The following is a 26930-nucleotide window of genomic DNA, read 5'->3' as shown; positions in this document are numbered from 1 at the left end:
TCCATATATTACATGTAGCGTTTGATGTGGATTACACCCATTACATTGCCTTTCCGAATACCCGGGAAAAATCTTCTAGATTGTTGGAAGAATTAGTTTTAGGATGCATGTAGCTTCCCTTGTGAGAAGTGAAGGATTCTTTGACCCTCATAAATGATAGGGTTGAATGATAAGAATCTGAATAATATAGAGGTCTGGTCTTTTTACTAGGTCATGTTTAAGTTTCTAATATCCATTCCTTTATTTATCTGGAATGTTTGGAATTTTAGGGAGTTCTTTTTCCTGCCATTCGGTTTAACTCTTCTTAAAACAGTGTAAATCATACTTGAAGTGTAGACTCGAGATTCCTTGAGATTTACCGCATTCCATTTCATGTGTCACATGCTCCAAAGTGCTGTGTTTTTAAGCAAAAGTAAATAGTAGATTTCCAGGTTTTTTAGGCATTGTCCACTTTGGCCATTTTTTTTTGTAGGATTTTCTGTTTTTAGGCCAATCACGGAGCTGATGCTGGAAGAAAGAGTCTGATGAATTTTATATAAATACATGCCATTAGCATTGCCTAACTATAGGAAGGAAACTGCCTTCACAGATGGTGGTGGGAGAAAGAAGTCCACAGGAAGTATGTAAGACGAATGGGGCATTCACAGGTTCTGTAAATATGGCATTCGGAGCTTCCATCATCTTCATTCATTATGATGCCGGGAGCTCCGAAACACAGCATGTCAGTACAGTAGCGCAAAAATTTAAACAGTCTCCGAGCTCCCGGCATCATTATGAATGATGATGATGATGGAAACTCCCAATTCCGGAACATGTGAATACCCCATAAGTCTTACAACACTGAACTATAAGTAGAGCATCTGAGTTTAATAGAATCCCATTACAAATATGTAGTGACATGACATATTATCTCTAACTGTGCAGGTTGCACTCGTGTAAAAGAACGGGGTTCAGTAAAATAACCTACATTTCCTGTGTGTAATTAGTATATATGTTAAAGGGGTTATCCAGCAAAAAATGTTTTCTTTCAAATCAACTGGTGTCAGAAAGTTATATAGATTTGTAATTTACTTTTATTTAAAAATGTCAAGTCTTCCCATACTTCCCAGCAGGAAAGGTTTTCTATGGGGATTTGCTGCTGCTCTGGACAGTTCCTGACTCTGCCAGAGATGTCAGCAGAGAGCACTATTTCTGAATGTAAATAAACAACACTTCCTGCAGGACATACAACAGTTTATACGTATGGGAAGACTAGAGATTTTTAAATAGAAGTAAATTACAAATCTATATAACTTTCTGACACCAGTTGATTTGAAAGAATTTTTTTTTTCGCTGGACAACCTCTTTAACCTCTTAAGGACATAGGACGTACCGGTACGTCCTATGTCCTCACTTGCACTTCAAAGCGGGGCCGCGCGGCGGCCCCGCTTTGAAGTGCCGCGATCCCGGGTGCCGCGTGTAGCCCGGGACCGCCGCTATTAGCGGGCACGGTCTGATCGCCGTGCCCGCTAATTAGCTAATCGGAGGCAGCTGTCAAAGTTGACAGCTGCCTCCGATTACCGGAGGCAACGTTTCCCTGGTGTCTAGTGGGGGAGATCGCTCCTCCGGGACCATGTCCCGGAGGAGCGATCTCCGTTACTGATGCCGGCCGGGGACGCGTCCAAGATGGCGCCGTCCTCGGCTCGGCACTCGTTTACCTCCGGCTGCAGCAGCCGAAAGCAAACGAGTGCCGATCTCATGGATCTCTGCAGCATATCTATGCTGCAGAGATCTCAATGAGAGATCACAGTGTATATACTAGAAGTCCCCCAGAGGGGCTTCTAGTATATGTGTAAAAAAAAAAAAAAAAAGTGTTGTTAATAGTAAAAAGCCCCCTCCCCTAATAAAAGTCCGAATCACCCCCCTTTTCCCAGGTTTTAAATAAAAGTAAACAAATAAATAAATAAATAAACATGTTTGCTATCGCCGCGTGCGTAATCGCCCGAACTATTAATTAATCACATTCCTGATCTCGCACGGTAAACGGCGTCAGCGCAAAAAAATCCCAAAGTGCAAAATTGCGCATTTTTGGTCGCATCAAATCCAGAAAAAATGTAATAAAAAGCGATCAAAAAGACGTATATGGGCAATCAAGGTACCGATAGAAAGATCACATCATGGCGCAAAAAATGACACCTCGCACAGCCCCATAGACCAAAGGATAAAAGCGCTATAAGCCTGGGAATGGAGCGATTTTAAGGAACGTATATTGGTTAACAACGGTTTGAATTTTTTACAGGCCATCAGATACAATATAAGTTATACATGTTATATATCGTTTTAATCGTAACGACTTGAGGAACATGCATAACAAGTCAGTTTTACCCCAGGGCGAATGGCGTAAAAACACATTTCCCCCAAATAAAAGAAATGCGTTTTTTTTTTTCAATTTCACCACACTTCGAATTTTTTTCTGGTTTCGCACTGTACTTTATGCAAAAATTCAGCCTGTAATTGCAAAGTACAATTAGTGACGCAAAAAATAAGGGGTCATGGGGGTTTCTAGGTGGAAAAATGCAAGTGCTATGACCTTTTAAACACAAGGAGGAAAAACCGAAAACGTAAAAACGAAAATGGGCCATGTCCTTAAAGGGTTAAAGTGTCACTGTCGTGAAATTTTTTTTTGCAGAAATCAATAGTCCAGGCGATTTTAAGAAACTTTGTAATTGGGTTTATTATCCGAAAAATGCATTTTTATCATGAAAAAGCAGTTTGAAGCTCTCCCCCCTGTCTTCATTGTTCTCCTATGGAGAGAGCTAAAGAAAAGACCAAAACAGGACAACAAAGAGTTAATCTAAAAATCCCTCACCCGTTATCTGTTCTGACCATCACCAGTGACCTGTCTGAGCTCAGATTACAGCTGTCACCCAGCTCCGTGCCTGTAATCCTCTGTTATCTGCTTTCTGCTGCCGGCTAACTCCCTCCTTCCTCCTCCCCCCTCCCCTCTCCCTAGAACAGACAGGGGACGTCTCCTGCAACAAGTCACAATTTTCAGATTTTTCAGAGTGGATGAAAAAGAGGAAGGAGGGGGGGACCTGGGAAAAGGCTTTTTACATGCAGATAATGGCAGATTTGGCTAATAAACCCAATTACAAAGTTTCTTAAAATCGCCTGGACTATTGATTTCTGCAAAAAAAAAAAAATACGACAGTGACTCTTTAAGGAATTGCTGTGCATGCACATCAGTGTACAAGAATAGGATTCGGGAACATTTTATTATGTGTATATTACTTTGTTGAACCTCATCCATCCTTTTACATAAATACATCATAATGTATGGCACATTTATGGCCCCCTATTGTAACTGGTTGGGGCAACCTGTCCTCTATGCATTTGCAAAGTAAAATGGTGGAAGTTCAATAAATTTTCGATCTGTAACGCTATTAGGGCAATGAATTTATGTATGTATGTATGCTGAGACTACAACCTACAGATGCTGATAGGCAAGTCTGTGTAGTTGGACAGTTCAGCTTATACTAACCTACAGGTATGCAGCAATAGTACTGGTAATGCTGAACACAGGGGTCCTCTTCTTTTTTTAGTCAATTGATTTTTAGATATTGGGATCAAGGGGAATATGATATTAAGTCTATCTGGTGCATCAGGGGCATTTCCCATCCCCTCAGCGCACCAATATGCTACTATTCATTATATGAATATCTTGCCTGTTTCCTGTAGTAAGTGTTAGATCAGGGAGGTTCCTATTACCTGTCTGCACAGACCCATAGTCTCTGAGATTAACTTTAAAACGTCATGCATTATAAGGCTGCGTTCACACTACGTATATTTCAGTCAGTATATGTATATTTCAGTCAGTATATTTCAGTCAGTATTGCAACCAAAACCAGGAGTGGATTAAAAACACAAAAATGATCTGTTCGCACAATGTTGAAATTGAGTGGATGGCTGCCATTTAATGGCAAATATTTGCTGTTATTTTAGAACAACGGCTGTTGTATTGAAATAATGGCCGTTATTTACTGTTATATGGCGGCCATCCACTCAATTTCAACATTGTGTGAACAGATCCTTTCTGTGTTTTTAATCCACTCCTGGTTTTGGTTGCAATACTGACTGAAATATACGTAGTGTGAACGCAGCCTTAGGCTATGTTCACACTATGTATATTTGAGGCTGTATGTTTGAGGCTGTATAGCAACCAAAACAAGGAGTGGATTGAAAACACAGAAAGGATCTGTTCACATAATGTTGTAATTGAGTGGATGGCCGCCATTTAATGGGAAATATTTGCTGTTATTTTTAAACAACGGCTGTTATATTGAAATAATGGCAGTTATTTACCGTTATATGGCGGCCATCCACTCAATTTCAACATTATGTGAACAGATCCTTTCTGTGTTTTTAATCCACTCCTGGTTTTGGTTGCTATGAGGACCTGACATGAGGACCAAATACAGCCTCAAATATACATAGTGTGAACCCAGCCTAAGGCTGCGTTCACACTACGTATATTTCAGTCAGTATTGCAACCAAAACCAGGAGTGGTTTAAAAACACAGAAAGGATCTGTTCACACAATGTTGAAATTGAGTGGATGGCCGCCATTTAATGGCAAATATTTGCTGTTATTTTAGAACAATGGCTGTTATATTGAAATAATAGCAGTTATTTACTGTTATATGGCGGCCATCCACTCAGTTTCAACATTGTGTGAACAGAGCCTTTCTGTGTTTTTAATCCACTCCTGGTTTTGGTTGCAATACTGACTGAAATATACTGACTGAAATATACATATACTGACTGAAATATACGTAGTGTGAACGCAGCCTTCAGTTGAAGAAGTAATAAAAGTGTACCTGTGTGTATTTTCATCATAACATCTCTTTCACTTTGTCTCAGGGTTGACTTCTTTATTCCTGGGGTTCCTAAAGTCGGAGGCTTTTCAATTTGTTCCAGTCCTGGGCTTCTTGAAAGAGAAGGCGTTCTGGAGCTTGCTGTGAAGTACAACCTCCATCCTCCTGCTCACTGGATTCATACACAGGTATGTACCCAGCCATCAAGCATGGGTATAGGTAGACTTTATGCTCAATTTAACTATTACTAGAAGTGTTTGAATTTTTGCTGTAAAGGGCATCAGTCTGCAGGTTATTGACAAACTGCAAGCTGGTCTAAATGGCATCCTGTATTTTGCTGAAAGGAGGAAACTGAAAGGAATATAACACTCTGGTCAGCATGCTCCCATGACTAAGGTGCTTTTGGTATTACTGTTGGTATTACATTTTTCTTGTTATTTATCACAATTAAATTACATACATATAAAGCCCAAAAATAATGCACCTGCTCATGAAAGGAATAATTTTTATTTTCTGTCTTCGGAACCATCCAAGGTGTGTCAAATATATTATTGGGCAAGAACCTCTTAATACATTTGGGCATTTTCACTCCTACAAAGCTAAACTGAAAACAGACATATTATAAGTTATGGGCACTAGATTACTTGTACATGTGATAGAATGGTGGGTTAGAAAGTTATGTTTGAGTGGGATACCCCTTTAAGTTTTACCTGATAGGAAAGAAGAGAAACTATTTGTTTGTGTGCATTTTAAATTCTTAATATAATTTACAGTATAAGAGATGAATGCATTTACAGCTCAGTGTTCTCTTTTTTAAGTAGTTCAGTAGTTGGTGGACATATCCTCTGTGCTATCTTGTTTTGTACTAACATAGGAAATGTTATTTTGTAAGAGAGCAGCCTTTGCATTCTTGCATGTCCTGTCCTCACACATGCACGGGTCAGCATTGTCCAGCTGCGAGTGTTCTGCATGGCATTATTGTTATAATTCAACCCTTTGGTCAAAGTTTCATACACCCACTCTTATCCCCCCACATAAAACATGCCAATGCTGATTTAATATAATCTAGTTTCGTTTAATTGTCCATTTACAGCGCTATCCTGTGTATAGGTTTAATGGTTAAGACATTGAATAATATTAAACTTACTAATTAGAGATGAGCGATCCGGGTTCGAGTCCATCCGAACCCGAACTTTCGGTATTTGATTAGCGGGGGCTGCTGAACTTGGATAAAGCTCTAAGGTTGTCTGGAAAACATGGATACAGCCAATGTCTATATCCATGATTTCCACATAGCCTTAGGGCTTTATCCAAGTTCAGCAGCCACCGCTAATCAAATGCCAAAAGTTTGGGTTCGGATGGACTCGAGCATGCTCCAGGTTCGCTCATCTCTATTACTAATATAATATTGTTTAGCTTTGCACTTATGCCCTAGCTTTAGCGCCTGTCTCCTTCACTTCTGCAATCATTTCATCAAGCAGAAATATTCCCCAGCTCTATATATCAGTTATGTGCTTAGAGGGGGTTGACTGTTTGGCTCACTTAAAAAGCTAAGGTCCTTATTTTATGTGTCGATCGTGTAGATCATGGGTCTCAAAACTGCGACCCTCCAGCTGTTGCAAAACCACAATTCCCATCATGCTCGGACAGCTAAATCTTTGGATTTGGTTGTCCAGGCATGATTGGACGCAGTATTGCAACAGCTGAGGGGCCGCAGTTTGGAGACCCATGATGTAGATCCTCGCTCAGTTACTGAGCCTATTACAATTCTTGATCAAGGCTTGTAGAAGGGCCACATTAAAATTACTGGATCATGTTTATGCAACAGTCTTCTTCCACTATTCAATGGCCACACATCCCCTATTACGCAGGGAAATGTGCGGTAAAGCTGGATTTCTGGCAGAAACAAAGCCATCAGCCAATAAACAAGCATTGGCTTGTTCATTAGCTGATCGCTGGTCCTTTTACACACGATTATATCGGCCTATTTGCCAGATTATCACTTTGTGTAATAGGGCGCTAAGCTAACATTCAGCTCCATCACAGAGGATTCAGAGACAGTGAGGCTGGCTAATGCTAATAAACCGGGCTTCCTAGTCAGTCCCCTTATAAATGTGAACTGTCATAACAATATTTAAAGGGTTTGTCCAGCGAAAATATTTTTCTTTTAAATCAACTGGTGTCAGAAAGTTATATAGATTTGTAATTTATTTTAATAAAAAAAATCTCAAGTCTTCCCATACTTATGAGCTGCTGTATGTCATGTCACAATGCTCTCAGCTGACATCTCTGGCTGAAACAGGAACTCTCTAGATAAGGAGAGGCTTTCTATGGTAATCCCCATAGAAAACCTCTCCTGCATGGGGCAGTTCCTGTTAGCAGAGAGCACTGTGCCAGACTGAAAATAAAATAACATTACCTGCATGACATATAGCAGCTGATAAGTCTGGGAAGACTTGAGATTTTTTGATAGAAGTAAATCACAAATCTATATAACTTTCTGATACCAGTTGATTTGAAAGAAAAAGATTTTCGCTGGACAACCCTTTTAAGACTGCCTTATTTCATCTTATTTCTTTCATCACATTCACCGTTGCTTGGAAGTGTACAACACTTGGTTATTACATGTATCATTGCCTTTAAATTATCTAACTTACATACCTTTTAGGTAGCCTTTTATAAAGCTACTGACAATTAGTTTTCTGCTTTTCTTTATTTGTTATCTTTTGTACCAAAGTCTGTTTATCCCTACAAGAAACAGTGCATTTCCTTTCTTAATAGTATGATGGTTAAGTGGTCACATGGCAATCTAAAGGGCCTATTACACAAAGTGATTATCTGCCGTATTAGGCTTGTGTAATAGGGCCTTAAAGTGTACCTGTCATCATAACTTTCTAAATCAACAGTAGATGTGATATAAAGCAAGTTTGCAATTTACATTCATTATTTATTTTTTTTTGTTATTATCAAGCCGTAAAACAAAGCTAAACTTACCAGAAATCCAGGTCCAGTCTCATGAAGGCAGATTTTCTGACTTGTGCTTGTTGATAAAACAGCTCAATATGTCTGTCAATGACATGACTGCCTTCTCTCTGTGAGCACTCAGATGGCCTGGGATACACAGGACTTCCTGTTACTGACTGTTTCCTGTTCTTTGAGGAAAAAAAGAGTTAGAAAACAGGAAGTGTCGTGTTCTCCATGATAACAAAAAAAAATTAATGTAAATTGCAAACTTTTATATCACATCTTCTTTTGGTTTAGATTTTGAAAGCTATAACAGGTACATTTTAAGGCTATGTTCACACTACGTATATTTGAGGCTGTATTTGGTCCTCAAGTCAGATCCTCATAGCAACCAAAACCAGGAGTGGATTGAAAACACAGAAAGGCTCTGTTCACATAATGTTGTAATTGAGTGGATGGCCGTCATTTAATGTCAAATATTTGCTGTTATTTTAAAACAACGGCTGTTATATTGAAATAATGGCAGTTATTTACCGTTATATGACGGCCATCCACTCAGTTTCAACATTGTGTGAACAGATCCTTTCTGTGTTTTTAATCCACTCCTAGTTTTGGTTGCAGTACTGACTGAAATATGCTGACTGAAATATACATAGTGTGAACGCAGCCTCAGGCTGGGTTCACACTACGTATATTTCAGTCAGTATTGTGGTCCTCATATTGCAACCAAAACCAGGAGGGGATTAAAAACACAGAAAGGCTCTGTCCACACAATGTTGAAATTGAGTGGATGGCCGCCATATAACAGTAAATAACTGCCATTATTTCAATATAACAGCCGTTGTACTAAAATAACAGCAAATATTTGCCGTTAAATAGCGACCATCCACTCAATTTCAACATTGTGTGAACAGATCCTTTCTTTGTTTTCAAACCACTCCTGGTTTTGGTTGCAATATGAGGACCACAATACTGACTGAAAATGCTGTGTGTGAACCCTGTCTAAGGGTGCCTTTACACAGAGAGATTTATCTGACAGATTTTTGAAGCCAAAGCCAGGAATGGATTTGAAAAGAGGAGAAATCTTAGACTTTCCTTTATGACCTGTTCTCTGTTTATTAGTCTGCTCCTGTCTTTGGCTTAAAAAAAATCTGTTATAAATCTCTCTGTGTAAAGGTACCCTAAGGGTCCTATTAGACAAAGTGATTTTTAAGGATTAACAATGCGGAATTACAGTGAACGATTGTGGAATTGCAGCAAATGATTGTGGAATTGCAGCGAATGATTGTGGAATTGCAGCGAATGATTGTGGAATTGCAGCGAATGATTGTGGAATTACAGCGAATGATTAATATTGATTATAAAGTCAGATCTAAATCAACGATCAACAACACACAAACAATTTTCAGATATTTGCCTGAAGCTACACAGGACGATTATGGTTTAAATTCGAACCATAGAATGATTTTCCACACGACAATGGTCCCGTGTTATAGGGGCTCAACATGGACAATATCATTTTAACAAATAAACATGATACCTTAAGGCATTTGAAAACTAAAAATTGAGGAGTTGGATATTATTTTTTCTAAAGTCCTTCCTGGTTTCTGTTGATTTTTTAAGAGGCAAAAAAGGGCGTTAAAATACTGTCTCGGTACACCTCCAATGAACTTACATGATGTCAGTAAGCCCATCAGAAGCTTCTAAAGCCATGACATTGTTTGTTGCTGTATGTAAACTCCTGACCCACAGGAATGTTGATATAGTGAACTGTAAAGGAAATAATCTGTGTAAATATTTGTTGGGAAAAAATAGCATTTGTCATGTTGAGAGCAGATATGCTATGACGGGGATAAATAGGAGTTTTAAATACTAAATGTATGCATTCATTTGTACATATTCAATGAAGTCCTGTTCTGCCTCGATGTTGTGTATTCTCACCTTTCTTCCTTAGATCACTGTCTGTCCTTTATGTATGATGTTTGGCTCCTCGCACAATATATTCAGTAATGCATATTAATAAACATCCTTGTTTTGTATGGTGGAGAGCAGGCAAGCCGCAGAGTAGCAAAGCTCAGAATAGCATGGAACCAGCATGGTCATGCCAATGAACTGCTTTGCCAAGTGTTTACTGCTGCCATGCCAATTCTTCACATTACAGGGTACAGATTGTCTATCCCTGGAATGTATCTTGCATTTTTATATCTGAAGCAGTGATCAGTAGGGGGGACGAAAACAAGAAAAATAATTTAATACTCATTGTATAAAACTGAATTCTGTCAGCTATTTATGCAGTGTTTATTTCTCTGTGCCCGGATCAGACTTTGTGCATTCATTTAATATACAATTGGGGATTTCTTTTTTCCTGATGGCTTTTATTGATCAGTGTAATGAGATGAGTGCATATATTGAGCACACCTCTCCTTTTTATGTTATTTACTAGTGTTTTTATACACGCAATGCGTGATGTTTTCATCTTTTATTGTATGAATGATGTTGCTGTATACATTTGTGTTGGTTTATTTGTATTCTTGGTATCTATTTCATTGCTCATGTTGGTGTTCATTATTATTGCTTTTCCTCTTTATCGCAGTGTTCTCTCGGCTCAGAAGTAGCTCTACGAGTGGGGGGAGAGTTCTTCTTTGATCCTCAAGCATCTGACTCTCCTGTGGATCTGGTCTTAATAGCTGGTGGAGTAGGAATCAATCCCTTGTTTTCAATACTCTTACATGTTGCTGACCTTCACAAGACCCTAGAGACAACGGGCAAAGGCTTCCAAATGGGGAGTGTAAAGCTCTATTATTGTGCCAAGAACACCAGTGAGTTACTGTTCAAGGTAATTTCTATTGATAAACTTCTTAGCACATTTTGTGGTCGATGAAGAAAAAAAGAAAACACAGACCAGTAAAAGCTTCCTGAGAGATTATTTGTAATGATGACTAGATGCCATGTGCCTTATATGCCCCCTTCTGTATTACACAAACCTGTCACTATGAGTGATTTCTAATTTGTTTCCATCCTGTGCTCCATAGTAGGAATTAAAATAATATTTGTATGTCACCAACATATTCTGCTGGGCTTAGGGTCCTATTACACAGAACAGTAATCGGCAGATTATCGCTCCGTCTTATACAGACGACGATCAGTAGAAGAGTCAGATGATTGTTGTCTTTTAGCAAGTTCAAAAATCTTCGGCTGCTGACCGTGTAATAGCGATGCGTGGCTGATGACACTGTAAGGAAATAATAAAGTTTATACTTACATGTTCAGGCTCCCCCGGTGTCATGCAGTCTTTACCCCATGTTTCCTGCTTCTCACACTTCTGCCCACAAATCTTTACTGACAAGCCATTCAGCCAGTGGCTGACCATGGGGATGTCCTGCCTTGGTCAGTGGTTGGCTTAGCGGGCTGTCAGAGGTGGCTGCAGGGAGCATGGAAAAAGTCCCAGGACACAGGGAGAGCATGGGTAGGTATAACAGATCGGCGCTCGCTTACACTGCTCATTGGGCCGTGTAATACGGCCCTTACAACTAGGAAGAAAGCACACAAGTAAAAGTGCTCATGAATATTGAGGAGTAATAAGTACACACATAGAATGGATAGAACTAGTGGGTGGTGCATAGAGTCCTTGTTATTCAGGAGGATATCTCTGAATCTGCTGAACAGTAGTTACATAGTTACATAGTCAATACGGTGGAAAAAAGACACATGTCCATCAAGTTCAACCAAGGAGGGGATCACTTACATCAGTAGTAAGTGATGGAAGTGATACATTATTCTGTTCAGCTTCTCTGTCATTACTTTATGTTGCCCATAGATAGGACAGCATAAACCTATTGATAGAGTGTCTTTAAAAGTGGAAATGATAGGCACACTTGTAATGGTTTTACAGAATAATTGTAGCCCAGAAAAAGGCCTGAAGATGAAAATGAGGGGATATTATGAGGGAGGATGAAAGTTGCAGATTATTGGGGAGACGGAGATAAGAGCAGAGATATGTGACATTGTGGATTAGTAGGAGAACTTGGATTGAATTCTTCCTGAAATTGGTAATCTGTGAAAAGAAAGAGCCAGCCTGTTTAGAGGAGTGCCAACTAGTGGTGGGTTACAGTAATCAAATCAAGAAACTATTAGGCCCAGTTCACAATGAGCAAAAACAGTGGAATTCTGCAGCGGAGCTCTCCTCCGCAGAATCCCGCCACATTGTGTCCTGCAGTATCTCTATTGGGGGGGGGGCGCACACCTCCGCTGCCGCCGCTCTCAGCTCCAAGAATTGACATGTTAATCCTTTGAGCGGAGAGGGGAGGAAGCGGAGGCACGCGCCCTCCCATAGAGATACTGCAGGAAGCCGAGCACGGTGGAGAGCTTCGCCACAGAATTCCGCCATTTTTGCTCAGTGTAAACTGGGCCTTAGGGGCAGGGTTGGTGTTTACACAGAATCAGTGGTGAGGTAAAAATCAAGTTTTTAGATAAATGAAGCAGAACTAAGCAATGGATTGAGCAAGAGGAATAAAAAGATAGATGTGAGGCATGTATAACTAATACATCAGGCTTGATGTCTGTGGAGGATAGTTGTTTTCCTACAGAGAAATGTAGATATCCTATTTAGGTATAGAAAATGATGTGGGAGACAGAAGAATATTTATAAAGGTTTAGAGACATGACAGCAGAGACAGCCAACAGATACTACTTTTTGTTTTCTAGGAGAAACGTTCCAGGAGGATGTGTTCTTTACAATGGTGATTAAAGGGGACAATATTAGCATTCAGATCATTGGCCTCTAAAGAAATGGTTCATATGTACAGCTGCTGCAGTGTATGAGTACCATAGGTTAGAGGAATAGCAGAGCATGTCTGACATTTTCCTCCGAGAGTCATCATCTTTAATGCAGATGTAGAAGTGCTTAAGAGAGCAGTGATGTGTATCTGAGCCCATCCCATCCCTGCCTAAGAGAAAATAAAGGATTGCTCGCTTTTAGATGCTAATTTTGTTTTACAGCTACCATTGCACTATTTAAAAGCAGCTTGGCTACTCCTGTTTTGGATGCAACTTAGAGCAGTATTATTATTAAGCCCCTGTGCACATTTGTGTTCAGAGCCTCCAATGGGGTTTACGTCACATGACCACCTGGTTGAATTAGATCCAGGATGTTGTAGAATATGGATGAACTGATCATTAGTTTATGTAGTTTTAAGATTTCGTTTTTAGTTTCATGCCTCATCCAACAACCAGTTGCATGTCATTTAGGATAATATCTATAACTATTCAATCTTGACATTGGCATGTTAGAAGACTGTTATACAGATGCATTGGACGTATTTCACAGCATGCAAAAGGAAGCTGGTTCACCTTACGGAGATACACCAAAACACCGCAGAGACACCATCACGTGTCTCAACGTCAGTGTATTCTAGAACATTGCCCCCTGGGAAGTCAAATATTCAAAAGAACACTGCAGAGACACCATCACGTGTCTCGACGTCAGTGAACTAGCCAGACCTTCCTCCGGGAAGGAACAACCAAGCCAAGGAATGTCTCCAATTAAGGAAACCACCTAAGCACGGTATCAATTCACAGACAGCTGTTTCGGGGTTTTTGCCCCTCATCAGTGTGGAGTAGGTTTCGGGCTAGTGGGAGCAATGACTAGTAAGTGCATGCAAAAGGACGCTGGTTGACCTCAGTGAGATCAACCAAAACACCGCAGGGACACCATCACATGTCTCAACGTCAGTGTATTCTAGAACATTGCCCCCTGGGAAATCAAATATTCAAAAGAACACTGCAGAGACACCATCACGTGTCTCGACGTCAGTGAACTAGCCAGACCTTCCTCTGGGAAGGAACATCCAAGCCAAGGAATGTCTCCAATTGTCTCCAATGTCTGTGGATGGATACCTTGCTTAGGTGATTTCCTTAATTGGAGACATTCCTTGGCTTGGTTGGTCCTTCCCTGAGGAAGGTCTGGCTAGTTCACTGATGTCGAGACACGTGATCGTGTCTCTGCAGTGTTCTTTTGAGTATTTCACAGCATGACCTAAACCAATGCTTCTTCAAATGTGAGGAGCAGTTCACCAAATGTCTATGGAGCAGAGTTCCTACCTGTGTGGGGAGTCAACAAACACCAGGGATTTGAAGCAAACACTGCACTGATAATGCCAGCTCTGCATTAACGTTAACAAACATTCTTGGGGCTGGGGATTTGGAAAGTGGTATGAAATAGGGGACAGGTGGTGTTGATTTACCACTGGGGAAGTAGTATTTAATATAAGCAGATCAGGACGCACCAAGTCCCGAGGGCTAGAGGAATTTATGAATTTTCTGTGTCATTTATCGGTATAGTTTCTTGAGAAACTCTTTAACAGCTTTTTGCCAAAAAGCTGTTTAAAAGTTCCCTTTTTATGGAATCTACTCTGGCTTAAATGTGCACCACCATATGGAGTTTAGGGGCTTCCCAGGAGGATACCTACTGGGAAAAAGAAGACTTCATTGCATTTATAGTGGCCCTATTGCAGGCCCATTAATTCTTCATTTGTGGGGATGTTGGTATTTGGTTGGAGCTGTTGGAGTAATATAGGTGATATTTGGCACTACGCGATAGAATGTGTTTGATAGTCCTAGAGTCAGTGTAGATTGGCTGGACCTATATAGTAAATGGTTTAGAAGACCCTGACTTAAACCATTGCTACAGCCCCCTATACTCACCTGATCGCGCCGGGTCCCACTTCTGGAGATGGTCGGGTCACGGAGATCTCAGCCGCTGCAGCCCGGCGCGCACGCTGAGAGATGAGTCCAACACTCATAGAGAATGACGGAGCGCTGGACTCTCCGTCATTCTGTATGAGTGTTGGACTCATCTCACAGCGCGCGCGCCGGGCTGCAGCGGCTGAGATCTCCGTGACCCGACCGGATCCAAAAGCGGGATCAGGTGAGTATAGGGGGCTGTAGCAGGGGGTCGGGAGCCTGTCACCCCGGCATGGGGGGTGACAGGTTCCCTTTAAAACCAAAATTGAACTGATGTTACCCATAAGGGGCATGCCCTATGTACTTTAATAATTAACCTTTTTAGTATGGGACATACAGCAAGCTTACATAACAGACTTACATAACTAGTGGAATTGAAATATTGGGCAAAATGCTGGGTTACATTGTGAAATAACAGCAATTACACTTGAAGTGACTGCACAGTAGCTGATAAAATATATCTCCTTTCTCATCTTTGCCTTTTACTAGTTTGGAAACAAGTTGTACCCAAAGAAAGATAAAGAATTCATTCCTCCATTATGTTTGTGAACAAAATGCGTAGCAGCTCTAGACACATAGTTTATATAGTACTGGGTACACAGGATGCAATACAACACGTGGAGACTATAGCAATTAAAGGGAACCTGTCACCAAGACAATGCTATTTAATGGGCGGTGTCACTCAGGGGACTGGACTCTTTAGCATAGAAACATCAGAGATTTTAATCAATAAATTACAAGTCATACCTTTTCCCATAAAGATATATATCATTCTGCTCAGCTCCTTCTGCTCTATAACATGATGCCGATAGCTTAGGTAGCATTGTGGTCATTTTAGGGTGAGTTCACACCTACAGGATCTGCAGCAGATCCGCAGCAGATTTGATGGTGCAAATTTGATGCTGTGTTCAGTTATTTAAATGAAATCTGCTGCGGATACGCTTCGGACCACAGCAGAAAATACGCTGCGGATCCGGTAAGTGTGAACATACCCTTAAGGATTAAATTGATTTTAGACATGTTTTTATTTTTATTTTGCTCCACATCCACACCCTTGACTTTCTCACCAAATTATGTAATGTAGGGTATAGAGAATCTGTAAAAAAAAAATTCTTTTAGTTTTCAAAAGTCATGAACAATATTTTGGAGAGGTGTCTGTCTCTAACATCCATTATGCATACCAGCATTTTTGGTAATTATCTATCAATCCCTAAGCTCTGTTTAGTAAAATCCCCCTTGCAAGGCCAAGTGTCTTTGGCTCTGAAATACTTTCCTGTGGCGATGGCCATAGTTGTATGTTTTAGATAGCAGCTAGTTGCTTGGAAAATAATGTTGTCATCCGAATGTTTCATATACAAATTGGCTACAACTTCAGCAGTATTAGGATTTTCTGTGAGGCACGGGTCAAGGATATCAACCTGAGACGCAGAGAATGATCCCATTAACTTTGAGGTAATTGGAACTTATGTAATAGAGAAATAGAGGTTGGATGCCACATTACGACCATACGTTAACAAGAAGTCATCAATGTTGCGACAGTACCATATGATGTTCCGCTTGAAAGGTTTATACTCTGCAAAAATTTCTTTTCCTGCTATGCCTTTGCCATGGTGAAAGAATTTTTTCAATTAAACAGAGGAGTTGATTATTTTGTCTGGCATAAGTAGGGATTCATTCACATGAATGACCATACCTCTTAGGAGATCAACCAAAAATAAATCATGTTGGGTCCTTGAGTAGAGCACCACTATATCACACAATACCCAATGATAGCTTTGTTCCTTAGGCTGGGTTCACACTACATATATTTCAGTCGGTATTGTGGTCCTCATATTGCAATCAAAACCATAAGTGGATTAAAAACACAGAAAGGATCTGTTCACACAATGGTGAAATTGAGTGGATGGCTGCCATATAACAGAAAATAACTGCAATTATTTCAATATAACAGCTGTTGTTCTAAAATAACAGCAAATATTTGCCATTAAATGGCAGCCATCCACTCAATTTCAACATTGTGTGAACAGATCCTTTCTGTGTTTTCAATCCACTCCTGGTTTTGGTTGCAATATGAGGACCACAATACTGAGTGAAATATACGTAGTGTGAACCCAGCCTTAGGGGACAAACACACTTGCCGGATCCGCAGCGAGTCCTCTCGCTGCGTATTTGCAGCGAGACTCGCTGCGGATCCCAACCCTATTCTTTCAATGGCAGACAAAATCGCGGTAATGTATAGCCTGGCCGCCCCCCTGCTGCCCCGATCGCCCCCTCAGCAGCACTGATCACCCCCGGCCGCACGATATCCCCCAGCCCCGGCCGCACTCACACCTTTACCAAAAATGTCGCAGCTGGATAGCAGACCTCCCAGCACGTCAGAAGTGCATCCAAGGGCGTGTAAGCCAGCCTGGGAACAGATGTTTCATATGTTTCTGGTACATTAAGGACAGCCATAGTTGTCATTTCTTTTGATAAATTATAAATTTTTTTTGTTAAACACAAGAATGGCAGGTTGATGCTGATGCACTTGGCCAGGGTCAAATCTTAAGTTCATTGTCCTACAGATGTACTAAGGCACATGGTTAGAAATGCCTCCCTCGTATCTTTCCCATTGTAATTGCTTGCACATGTTACTGCTCAGGCTGTCAATCTCAGACATTTCTTAACTGGTTAGAAGAAAGGGTATGTAAATCAGCTCTCAAACCACCTTTTATATAAGTATATAAGTCAGTGTCTTACTCCAGCTAGGAGTCTTACAACATGACTGGGGATATATACCAAGTCAGAGAGCTCTCTAGTAGGAAAGAATACCCATCTGCAGGTTTTGAGGTTTTTGCTCCTCTGCACCCTGTCCGCAGAAATGTTTAATTTCCTTTAATTTCCTTTAGGGGAGATCTCTGGCTTGACATACATTCCCAGTCATATGTTAAGACTCCTAGAGGAGGCAGACCCGGACTTTAAGAAAAAGCTGCCTGTATGGGAGAGCTGCTTTGCATATACTTTCTTCACAAAATTTCCAGTAGAGCATGAATGGCTTGTAAAACTCTTCACATCTTTATGTCACACCTCTCGGGGATAAACATAACCCCTTAAAGGGGTAGTGCGGCATTTCAAAATTATTCACTAAATAACACACATTACAAAGTTATACAACATTGTAATGTATGTTATGTTAGTGAATGGCCCCCTTCCCCGTGTCCGTAGCACCCACCCACCCACGCTAGACCCGGAAGTGTGATGCACTATACTCACCTGATTCGTGTCGACCCCCGTCCGCCATCTTGGGATAATGATGTCATCTTCGGGAGGCCGATTGAACCGCTCCATCCATCCCTCATGCCGGCCCCCCTCTGCCGCGTCATTAGCTGCTCAGCCGCGATTGGCTGAGCATAACTGTATAACTTTGTAATGTGTGTTATTTAGTGAATAATTTTGAAACGCCGCACTACCCCTTTAAATCGTAAGAAGATGTACAATACAGCATGCTTTAGCTTTGCCATTATGTCTGTCCATTGCTCCTACACCATCTTATCACATTTGTATAATCTCACCTTCTATCATTGCCTAATAAGTGTCAGTGTAGCATTGGTAATGGAGTGTTAAAGGAGAAGTCGGGCCAAAAGTATTTTTTAATATGTTGTTTCTTATGGAAAGTTAAACGAATTCCTAATGTACATTAATTAAGGGAAATGCACATATAGGGCTATTTTCCTTAATTTAGTAGATCATGGAGATTTCAAATTCTCTGAAATACAGTGATTCACAAATCAGGGTGTAATTCCTATGGAGTGGCCAGCAGGGGGTGCAGTATATATTGAAGCCTATGGACTTTATTGAAGTCTATGGGAGATGTAATGTGTAATGTAGTGTAATCTACACTTTATTGGTACACTATGTTTATGGGATAATTTAGGGAGCAAGACCATTTGCTCCCCAAATGGAAGGCACCGAGAAGGGAGGGAGAGAGGTAGGTGCATCAAACTACCTCCTCCCTCCCTGCTTGGTGCAGTGGGACAGATAAGCACTACTACTACTCCCATCATCTGCTCATAGTTTGAGCAGATGATGGTAGGATTAGTTAAAGGAGATCCCCAGCACCAAGCCCCCCTCAGCAGACAGTCCCCACCACCGACCCCACACCTGCCGCAGCGCTCATAAATCTGGCCCCCATCCACCCCACACTTTCGCCACCGGTAAACTTCCTGCCCTCTCATCACCCCATCACCAACCCTCCAGCCTCCCTGCTTTCCCCACAGCCGCACAACTTACTTCCCTGCCAGTGCCAATATCAGACTGCCAGATCACTGCCGCCCCCGTGTCCTGCCGATTCGGTCCAGGATGTCACCCCCAGCATACTATGAGCAGATGATGGGAGGAGTAGGTGTGCTTACCTCTACCACTGCACCAAGCAGGGAGGGAGAGAGGAGGTAGTTAGATGCACCTACCTCTCTCCCTCCCTGCTCGGTGCCTTCCATTTGGGGAGCAAATGTCCTTGCTTCCCAAATTATCCCATAAACATAGTGTACCAATAAAGGGTAGATTACATTACATTACACATTACATCTCCCATAGACTTCAATAAAGTCCATAGGCTGCTATATATACTGCACCCCCTGCTGGCCACTCTATAGGAATTACACCCTGATTCGTGACGTCACAGTATTTTAGAGAATTTTAAGTCTCCATGAGCTACTAAAGGGAAATAGCCCTGTATGTGCATTTCCCATAACTTTCCATAAGTAATAACATATTAGAAAATACTTTTGGCCGGAGTTTTCCTTTAAGGCAGTAAAGCTGAGACGTGCTTAGTCATGCTCTGTAAATTAGATAAGTAAACAGAATATAAAAATATGATTGCTTAAAGAATGTACCCCAAAAAAAGAAACATGTGGCAGCACATCCACTTGTTCTATATTGGTCTTCCGCTTCTCTGCACAATTCAAGAACTTATACAGTGGTTCCTTGGTTTAACAGTAACTTGGTTTAAGAGCTCACAGTTTTTCAAAATTGTGACTTGGTTTAAGAGCATTGTTTTGGTTTAAGAGCTCCCTGTACTGTGTGGGAGGGGGAGTGTGAGAGGGACATGGTCTGCACAGGATGGTCTACAGTACTGTACTCTGACCCAGGAAATCTCCCTCACCTTCCAAATCATAGCATATCCACTTCAGGCTGGGGCTTACATCTGGGGACAGGACTATGGAGGTAATCTCTTTATAGCTGTAACTCCTCTCTCCCCGGGCAGAGAGCGCTGCATGTATGTGCTCACATATACCCTGCTCATTCTTTATGCTCCCTGCAGTGTCTGTTAGTCCTGATTGGTCCATGCTGAACACACCCCCTTCCCCATTGTTGTTATGTGACCACACAGACCTCTGACAGCAGCCCTGCTTCTCCATTCTAGCCTGTTGTACTACACTACTGCATTATGGGGATCTGCAGCTCCATCCTCGATCTACAAACTGCTGCTGTTGTTCAGGGTTATGCACTTACTATAGATTATACATGCTGATTGTTATACTGTACAGTAACTTATAATATCACATATTCTGCTGTTTAAAAATGTTTGTTTCATTTGTTTTCCATTTTCATTATTTTTGAGGTGTGGAACCAATTATCTGTATTTCAATGATTCCTTATGGGAAAGTTTGCTTTGGTTTAAGAGTGGATTTGGATTACAAGCACAGTCCCTGAACGAATTATGCTCGTAATCCAAGGCACCACTGTATTAGATAGTATTGTATCTTATTATGATGGCTAAAAACAAGACATTCGTTATGACCCACTAAGGCAGGTCAGGCATGTTCAGTCCATCAGTGTTTAGGAAGTACTGGCAGTTGGTCTTCACTTAACCTGCACGCAAGGGGAATTGGGGGAAAGTGTGTGCTGGGTTGCATGGCAATAGCAAGGACAGAGATCCATGGAAAAGTTAAGCTGTTCTGGGATGTAAGTTTTTTTGCATTATAAGGTGCACCTAACTATAAGACACACCCTTGGTTTAGAAACTGTTGGAAAAATATTCCATGTTAATAAAATTCCCTTATTGTCTAAGGCAGTGAAGGGATTAATGCAGTGAAGGTTTCAAAGTACATTGTGCATTACATTATACCCACACATACACCACTCTACTGCATGCACAATAGACACACAGCCATTCTGCATCATACTTACTGAGCTCTGCTACATCATATACACACACAGCTCTGCTACATAAGCATACATATAGACACACATCAGTATACAGACACATACACATCTCTGCTTCATTACTATACACAAACAGCTCTCCAACAAAGAAACACACAGCTCTGCTACATAAACATACCCACAGACACACACAGTGCTACTAAACCAATAAACAGACACACACTCACACACCTCTGCTACATTGCCATAACATCGCTTTGCTTAAAAATTAGGGAAGCAGACCAGGCAGATTTTAAGAAGCATGCACTTTTTAGCAAGATTTTTTTTCTTTCTAAAAAGTTTTTTTTTTTTTTTTTTAAGTGAAAAATATAGTACTAAATATGGTACTTTAAACAACTCTAATGGCCTATATGCACTAAAATGTACATGTGTCTGTACTGATGAAGCAATTGTTCACCAGACAATAGTTCAACAAACTGCTCCCATCAGCTGTGTGTGGCCACCGTACGTGGTTGTATGAGATAAAGAAATTATAGCTGCAGTATGAACAGCGCAAACCTCTTAGCCACCATGCTGCATTGTAAACCTGCATATTTTTTATGTTGTTTTGTATTTTTTTATTTGTATGTAGGAAATAATATCCTAAATGAAGGTTTCTCTGCATGTAAATTAAAACAGTAATGTGCCTTTGTTTCTTTGCCCTACAAATTGGCACACCATGATATCTCACCTTGTAAGTCGCAGAATAATTATGAATGCTTTTCTCTTTGTTTTTTATATAAAGAAGAAAAGAAACGAACTTTTGCTAATGCTAAGCAACAACAAACCAACACAGACAGCAGTTATTTAGATCTCTGCACAATGCATGAATAAATACACCTCTGATGTACTGTACAAAGCCAAAGCACTAAGAACACAATACACTCCTTGTGCTGGATATCTGGTCCTCCATCTATTAGTAGATCAGACCTTATGGGGGATATCTAAGTTTTATATTGCAGTTTGTGTAGGGGTACTATTACACAGAAAGAGTATCACTCCGTGTAGTAAATACAATGATCAGCCGATGACAATGGCTGATCGTTGATATAGGTATGAACCTATAATTGTCGGGTGCCGCCCGCGCATCGCTACGTGTAATAGCGATGCGCGGCTGACGATATACATTACCTATCCAGGCTGCAGGGCTCCTCTTGTGGTCATCTTCCCGGGTCCCTCACGCTCCAGTTTCAGAGTGGCCTGTCTGAGCTGACAGGCCACTCAGCCAATCACTGTCCGGGACCGCCGCAGCCAGTGATTGGCTGAGCGGCCTGTCAGCTGAGACAGGCCACTCTGAAGCTGGAGCGCGCGGGACCCAGGGAGAAGACCTCAAGAGGAGCCCTGCAGCCTGGACAGGTAATGTATAAAGTTAAAGCGTAACTGTCATTTCAGGGCCATTTTTTTGAAAACATTAAAAATCAATAGTACAAGCGATTTTAGGAAAATCTGTAATAGGTTTTATAAACCAAAAGTGTTTCCTTCTGTACTATAAAAGCAATCTCCCAGCCTCCCCCCTCACATCAAATGAAGCAGGATTTCTCTCTCCATTATGTGGCTATGGAGAGGGGAGGGGCTGTTAGGAGTGACTGAGCACGGAGCAGTCCTGCACAGCACAACACCCTGCAATCTTCTCTCAGTAAGTTCATAGATAAGCACTGACCTTTCTGACCTCTGAATCCTGCGGTTTAGGTGCCCAGACAGTCTACAAACAGCTGACCTTCATGTCACCTCTTCCTGCTCCCTCATCTCCCTCAGCCCCTCCCCCCTTCATAGGCTTACAATGGAGAGAGCAGAACCCGTCTTCACTGGCTTCTCTGTAATGAAGACGGATTTGCCTGATAATGCACAGATAAGAAGTCAGGGGAGGAGGCTGGAAAATTGCTTCTTGAGTACAGAAGGAGGCTTTTTTGGCTGATGAAACCTATTACAGAGTTTCTTAAAATCGCTTATACTACTGATTTCTGCAATAAAAAAAATATGACAGTTACGCTTTAAGCAAGGGCTGCAGGGTCATCGGTAACAATGTCCCTGCAGCCCTTGTTAAATGATAATCGGGCCGTGTAATAGGCCCAGTAAACGAGCGCCGATCTAGCAGATCGGCACTTGTTTACAGTTATTATCGGGCCCCCATCGGCCCGTGTAATAGCACCCTTACATAATGTTAGTGTGTGTATATAGAAACATGTATGATAAGAATTAATTTAAATTATTTTTTTTTAGCTGAGTGTACCTGTCACATAAAAAACTAAACAAAAAAACAAAACAAAAAAACTAATTTTGATATGCCACAGGTTTTTTTCAGGTGTTCACACCGATCAGGAGAAAGTGCGCTACTACCCCAAATCACTACTTTTTCATGCAATTATTGGCAGCCATTGATAACACTGCCCTCTGGGAACTGCAACATGTTTCTCTTTTTGGAGTTTAGTTAAAATTTTGCGGCCGTCTGTCTGTTGCAAAACTACAATTCCCATCATGCCTGGACAGCCAAAGCTTTAGCTGTCCAGGCATTATGGGAATTTTAGTCTTGCAACAGCGGGAGGGCCGCAAAATTTTATTTGACACCTGTGCCTTATGCAGCGTTTACACAAAACGATAATTGGCCCAATCATACGATTAACGATGTCGGAGTAACGTTTTTTTTTTTTTTGTTTTTTTTTCATAACGATCAGCGTTTAGACGGTATGATATATCGTACGGAAAATTCGTTTTGCGATCGCTTAATCCTATCTCACACATTGGTTAAATCGGCGAACGACTGTTTACACGGAACGATCTGCAAATTTTTTGCAAACAGTCAACGACGTTTTGAGAACATGTTCAAAGATCAAAATTAACGATTTCTCGCTCGTCGTTTGATCACTCACTGCATTTACACATACGATTATCGTTCAATTTCGATCGTTATTGCGCAAATTCGCACGATAATCGTTACGTGTAAACGCAGCATAAGTTTGCATCATCTGTTAGTTTTACGCCAGAAAGTATATTAAGGCTACGGCCATACAATGTATTAATTCTATTAACAACGGCCGTTCTTTAAATGACTGTTGTTAATTAAATTAAAGGGGTTGTCCAGCAAAAATCTTTTTCTTTTAAATCAACTGCTGTCAGAAAGTTATATAGATTGGTAATGTACTTCTATTAAAAAAATCTCAAGTGTTCCTGTCCTTGTTAGCTGCTGTATGTCATGCAGGAAATGTTGTTTTATTTTCAGTCTGACACAGTGCTCTCTGCTTACATCTCTGGCTGAGACAGGAACTGTCCAGAGCAGGAGAGGTTTTCTATATAGAAAACCTCTTCTCTGGATAGTTCCTGTCTCAACCAGAGATGTCAGCAGAGAGAACTGTGAATGAAAATAAAACAACATTTCCTGCATGACATACAGCAGCTAACAAGGACAGGAACACTTGAGATTTTTTTAATAGAAGTAAATTACCAATCTATATAACTTTCTGACAGCAGTTGATCTGAAAGAAAAAGATTTTCGCTGGACAACCCCTTTAATACAATCCCATTTATTTTAATGGGACAACGACCGACATGTCCATGTTCTACGACCGCAGTTTGGTAAACAGTGGCTGTAGAAAATAGTCTGTGCATACAGTGTAAAGTACAGCTCCCGGCCGTACTTTACACTATGGTCAATGGTCAATTGGATTTTGGGCACACCCAAAGGTGCCTGCAATCCAAATAGTAAAAAGATAATGTTCCTACAACCGATACTACTACATGGCGGCTGGTCTCTGTGCTGTATTACAATGGCGTTGTATTACAGCATGTGAACATAGCCTAAAAAATGTGGTCACGTAAGACTTTTTTTGGTGCAATATGGGCCAGATGTGTGTTATTTAGGTAACCATTAAGTTGAGCTTTTTATGGCTGCATTTCAATATAACTACAGAGAAACCACAGCATTATCAACACTATCTGCTGTGGATTTGACGTCCGCATATCTGCATGGAAAATCCACAGCAATTTTTTGCTTCCTTGTTCTGTTTTTTGATATTGATGACTGCAACAAATAACTTGATATCCGAAATAGAATGTGAAATCACACGAAACATAATTTCCAAGTCAGCCGTTCATTTTCCATATTTAGAACAGTGCATTGGATTCGGTAAACAATGGCCTGCTAGTGTTTATTATCGACTAAAGCTCAGCCTGGCTGCTTGCTTTATTGTGAGTGTAAGTACTGCCCAGTGGGATAGGAAGAAGCTATGCCTGGAATAAATGGTGTGAACAAAAGCCTACAAACTGTTTTCTGCAGCTCATTTGTTGCCTACATTCAATTTCAGTGGAAATGTTTTCGCCTCTGCCACCTTCACAGCTGCACACGAGAGGAAATCAGCGGCATTAATGCTTTCAAAATGCAAATGTTCCCTTTACAGATAGTACTCAGGAAGGTAAATTATGTGCAGTGCACTTAAATTTCTCCATTTTTTGCAGACCACATTACACTTGACCCAACCTGCCTGCAGTAAAAACAAACACGTATGTACATGCGTCCGCACTGTACAGCAGAATAGGGTGGCGCTTTGCAAATAGGAAATAATTACATTTTTTGTCAGCATAAACACTTTCCCCTCGTTCCAGCTGTGCTCTTGTGTTCTGCAGCTTTTGTTTTCTCTCCTCTTGGCCTCCTGTTTGTTTTCTTTCTTAAAGGAATCGCCCAGTGGCTGATTCTTCCTCTAATTCTGCTTCAGTTATTGGGGAGTCACATTGGGAATTAAACTAGTTGAGAAAAAAAAAAATGCTTAAAGGGGATATTCTGGCTTCAGCAGACAAAGGTTATTCTTTTTAAAGAATTAAACAGCTATACAATTTACCAATATACATTTTGCATCTATTCCCAACAGTTTTTAAACCCTTTAACATCTGCCCACCAAAATCATTAGGTTCTGCGGTTCTCAGTTTGCAGTGACAGCATTTGGTGTTGCTGCAATAGAAGGGGTTTGCGTCTCCCTGTCCGCTCCTACTCTTATAATGGACTGTTTGTAACAGATTAATTATTAGAGCAGCCTCCTCTGTACAGCCCGGATTGGAGGAACCACCTATCCCAGCTGTCTAACCCTTGGATCACAAGGATTTATGACTGCGTTATCCAAGGTGATTGCCCCCTAGATCACGTTTCCCCTTTTGTAATCAGTCCCGGGGACCTAGAAAGCACCCAGGGCTTTCTGTTCAGTAAGGGTACTATCACACAAAGCGATTATTGGCTGTACTCGGCCAATTACCAGCTGTTCCAGATGATAATTTTCGTGTAGTAGCTCATGCAGAATGGCAACAATCAGCCAACATGAACGATGGCTGATCGTTTTCTTTCTGTATGAACCAAAATGACCAAGATAATGATAGTGACAGTCTGCAGACCACCACTATCTCCTATGGGCTAAAGATCGTTTGGGCAGCCCATCGGTCAGCTCCCCTCTTAACCCATGCCCCCGCTCTTACCCCCTCTATTACATGCACCAACAGCGAATGGGGAGCAAGTCAGTCTTCTGTTAGGGCACATAAAATATTGCCCCATCCTCCTATGTTATTTGTACTGTTTCTAATTCCCCTTTTCTTTTTCCGGAGTAGTTTAGGCTATGAGAGGTCTAATATTGTGGACAAAAATATAATGTGGATCTTTACAGTAGAAAAAAAAAAGGCAAAAAGATTTGTGCAATGTGTGTTTTATTTTTGCTACGTTCAATTTTATAACATTTGTAAAATACCATCCTGTCATGAGTTATCTTTATTACTAGCGATATAATTTAGCATTTGTGCATTCTTATGATAAATGTTAATAAAAACGGATTATACATAAAATATTGCCCTAACAGCAGTCTGTGCTGACCATAATATTTTAGGATACAGGAGTATGCTAACATATTATAAAAAAAAAAAAAAAAAGGAAAACAGTATTTCTTCAATGGGATCAAAAAATGTGACCTTCTTGTATTCAATGGGGTCCCCAACAGTCGGCTAGGGGATAACTTTTAATCTTGGGATAACATCTTTGAAGGATTCTAGGTTTATACTAAAATCATAACCCCCCCCCTGTAGATTACTTCCAATGAATACAAATCTGTTTCGGTGGGCACAATTCTGGTATCTGTATTGTACACTGTCAGAAAAATAGCACTCATTTGTACTCCCGGGACCACTATATATTTTCTTCCTTGGCCTTAGGCCACTCGCTAAT

The 26930-nt window shown here is 40.9% G+C and overlaps 1 protein-coding gene across 1 annotated transcript in view; it reads left to right on the top strand.

The window, feature by feature from the left end:
* OXNAD1 (oxidoreductase NAD binding domain containing 1) overlaps window positions 1–26930 on the top strand; it is a 66529-nt gene that overhangs the window by 24698 nt on the left and 14901 nt on the right. Inside the window, exons 6-7 of the mRNA XM_069958708.1 lie at window positions 4899–5040; window positions 10410–10652. Coding sequence (XP_069814809.1) covers window positions 4899–5040; window positions 10410–10652 — 385 coding nt within the window. The remainder of the gene's footprint in view (window positions 1–4898; window positions 5041–10409; window positions 10653–26930) is intronic.

This window comes from Dendropsophus ebraccatus, chromosome 2 (genome assembly GCF_027789765.1).
Source record: "Dendropsophus ebraccatus isolate aDenEbr1 chromosome 2, aDenEbr1.pat, whole genome shotgun sequence".
Lineage (NCBI taxonomy): Eukaryota > Metazoa > Chordata > Amphibia > Anura > Hylidae > Dendropsophus > Dendropsophus ebraccatus.
Note: the sequence above shows the minus strand (reverse complement) of the source record. Positions and strands in the feature narration are given on the sequence as shown.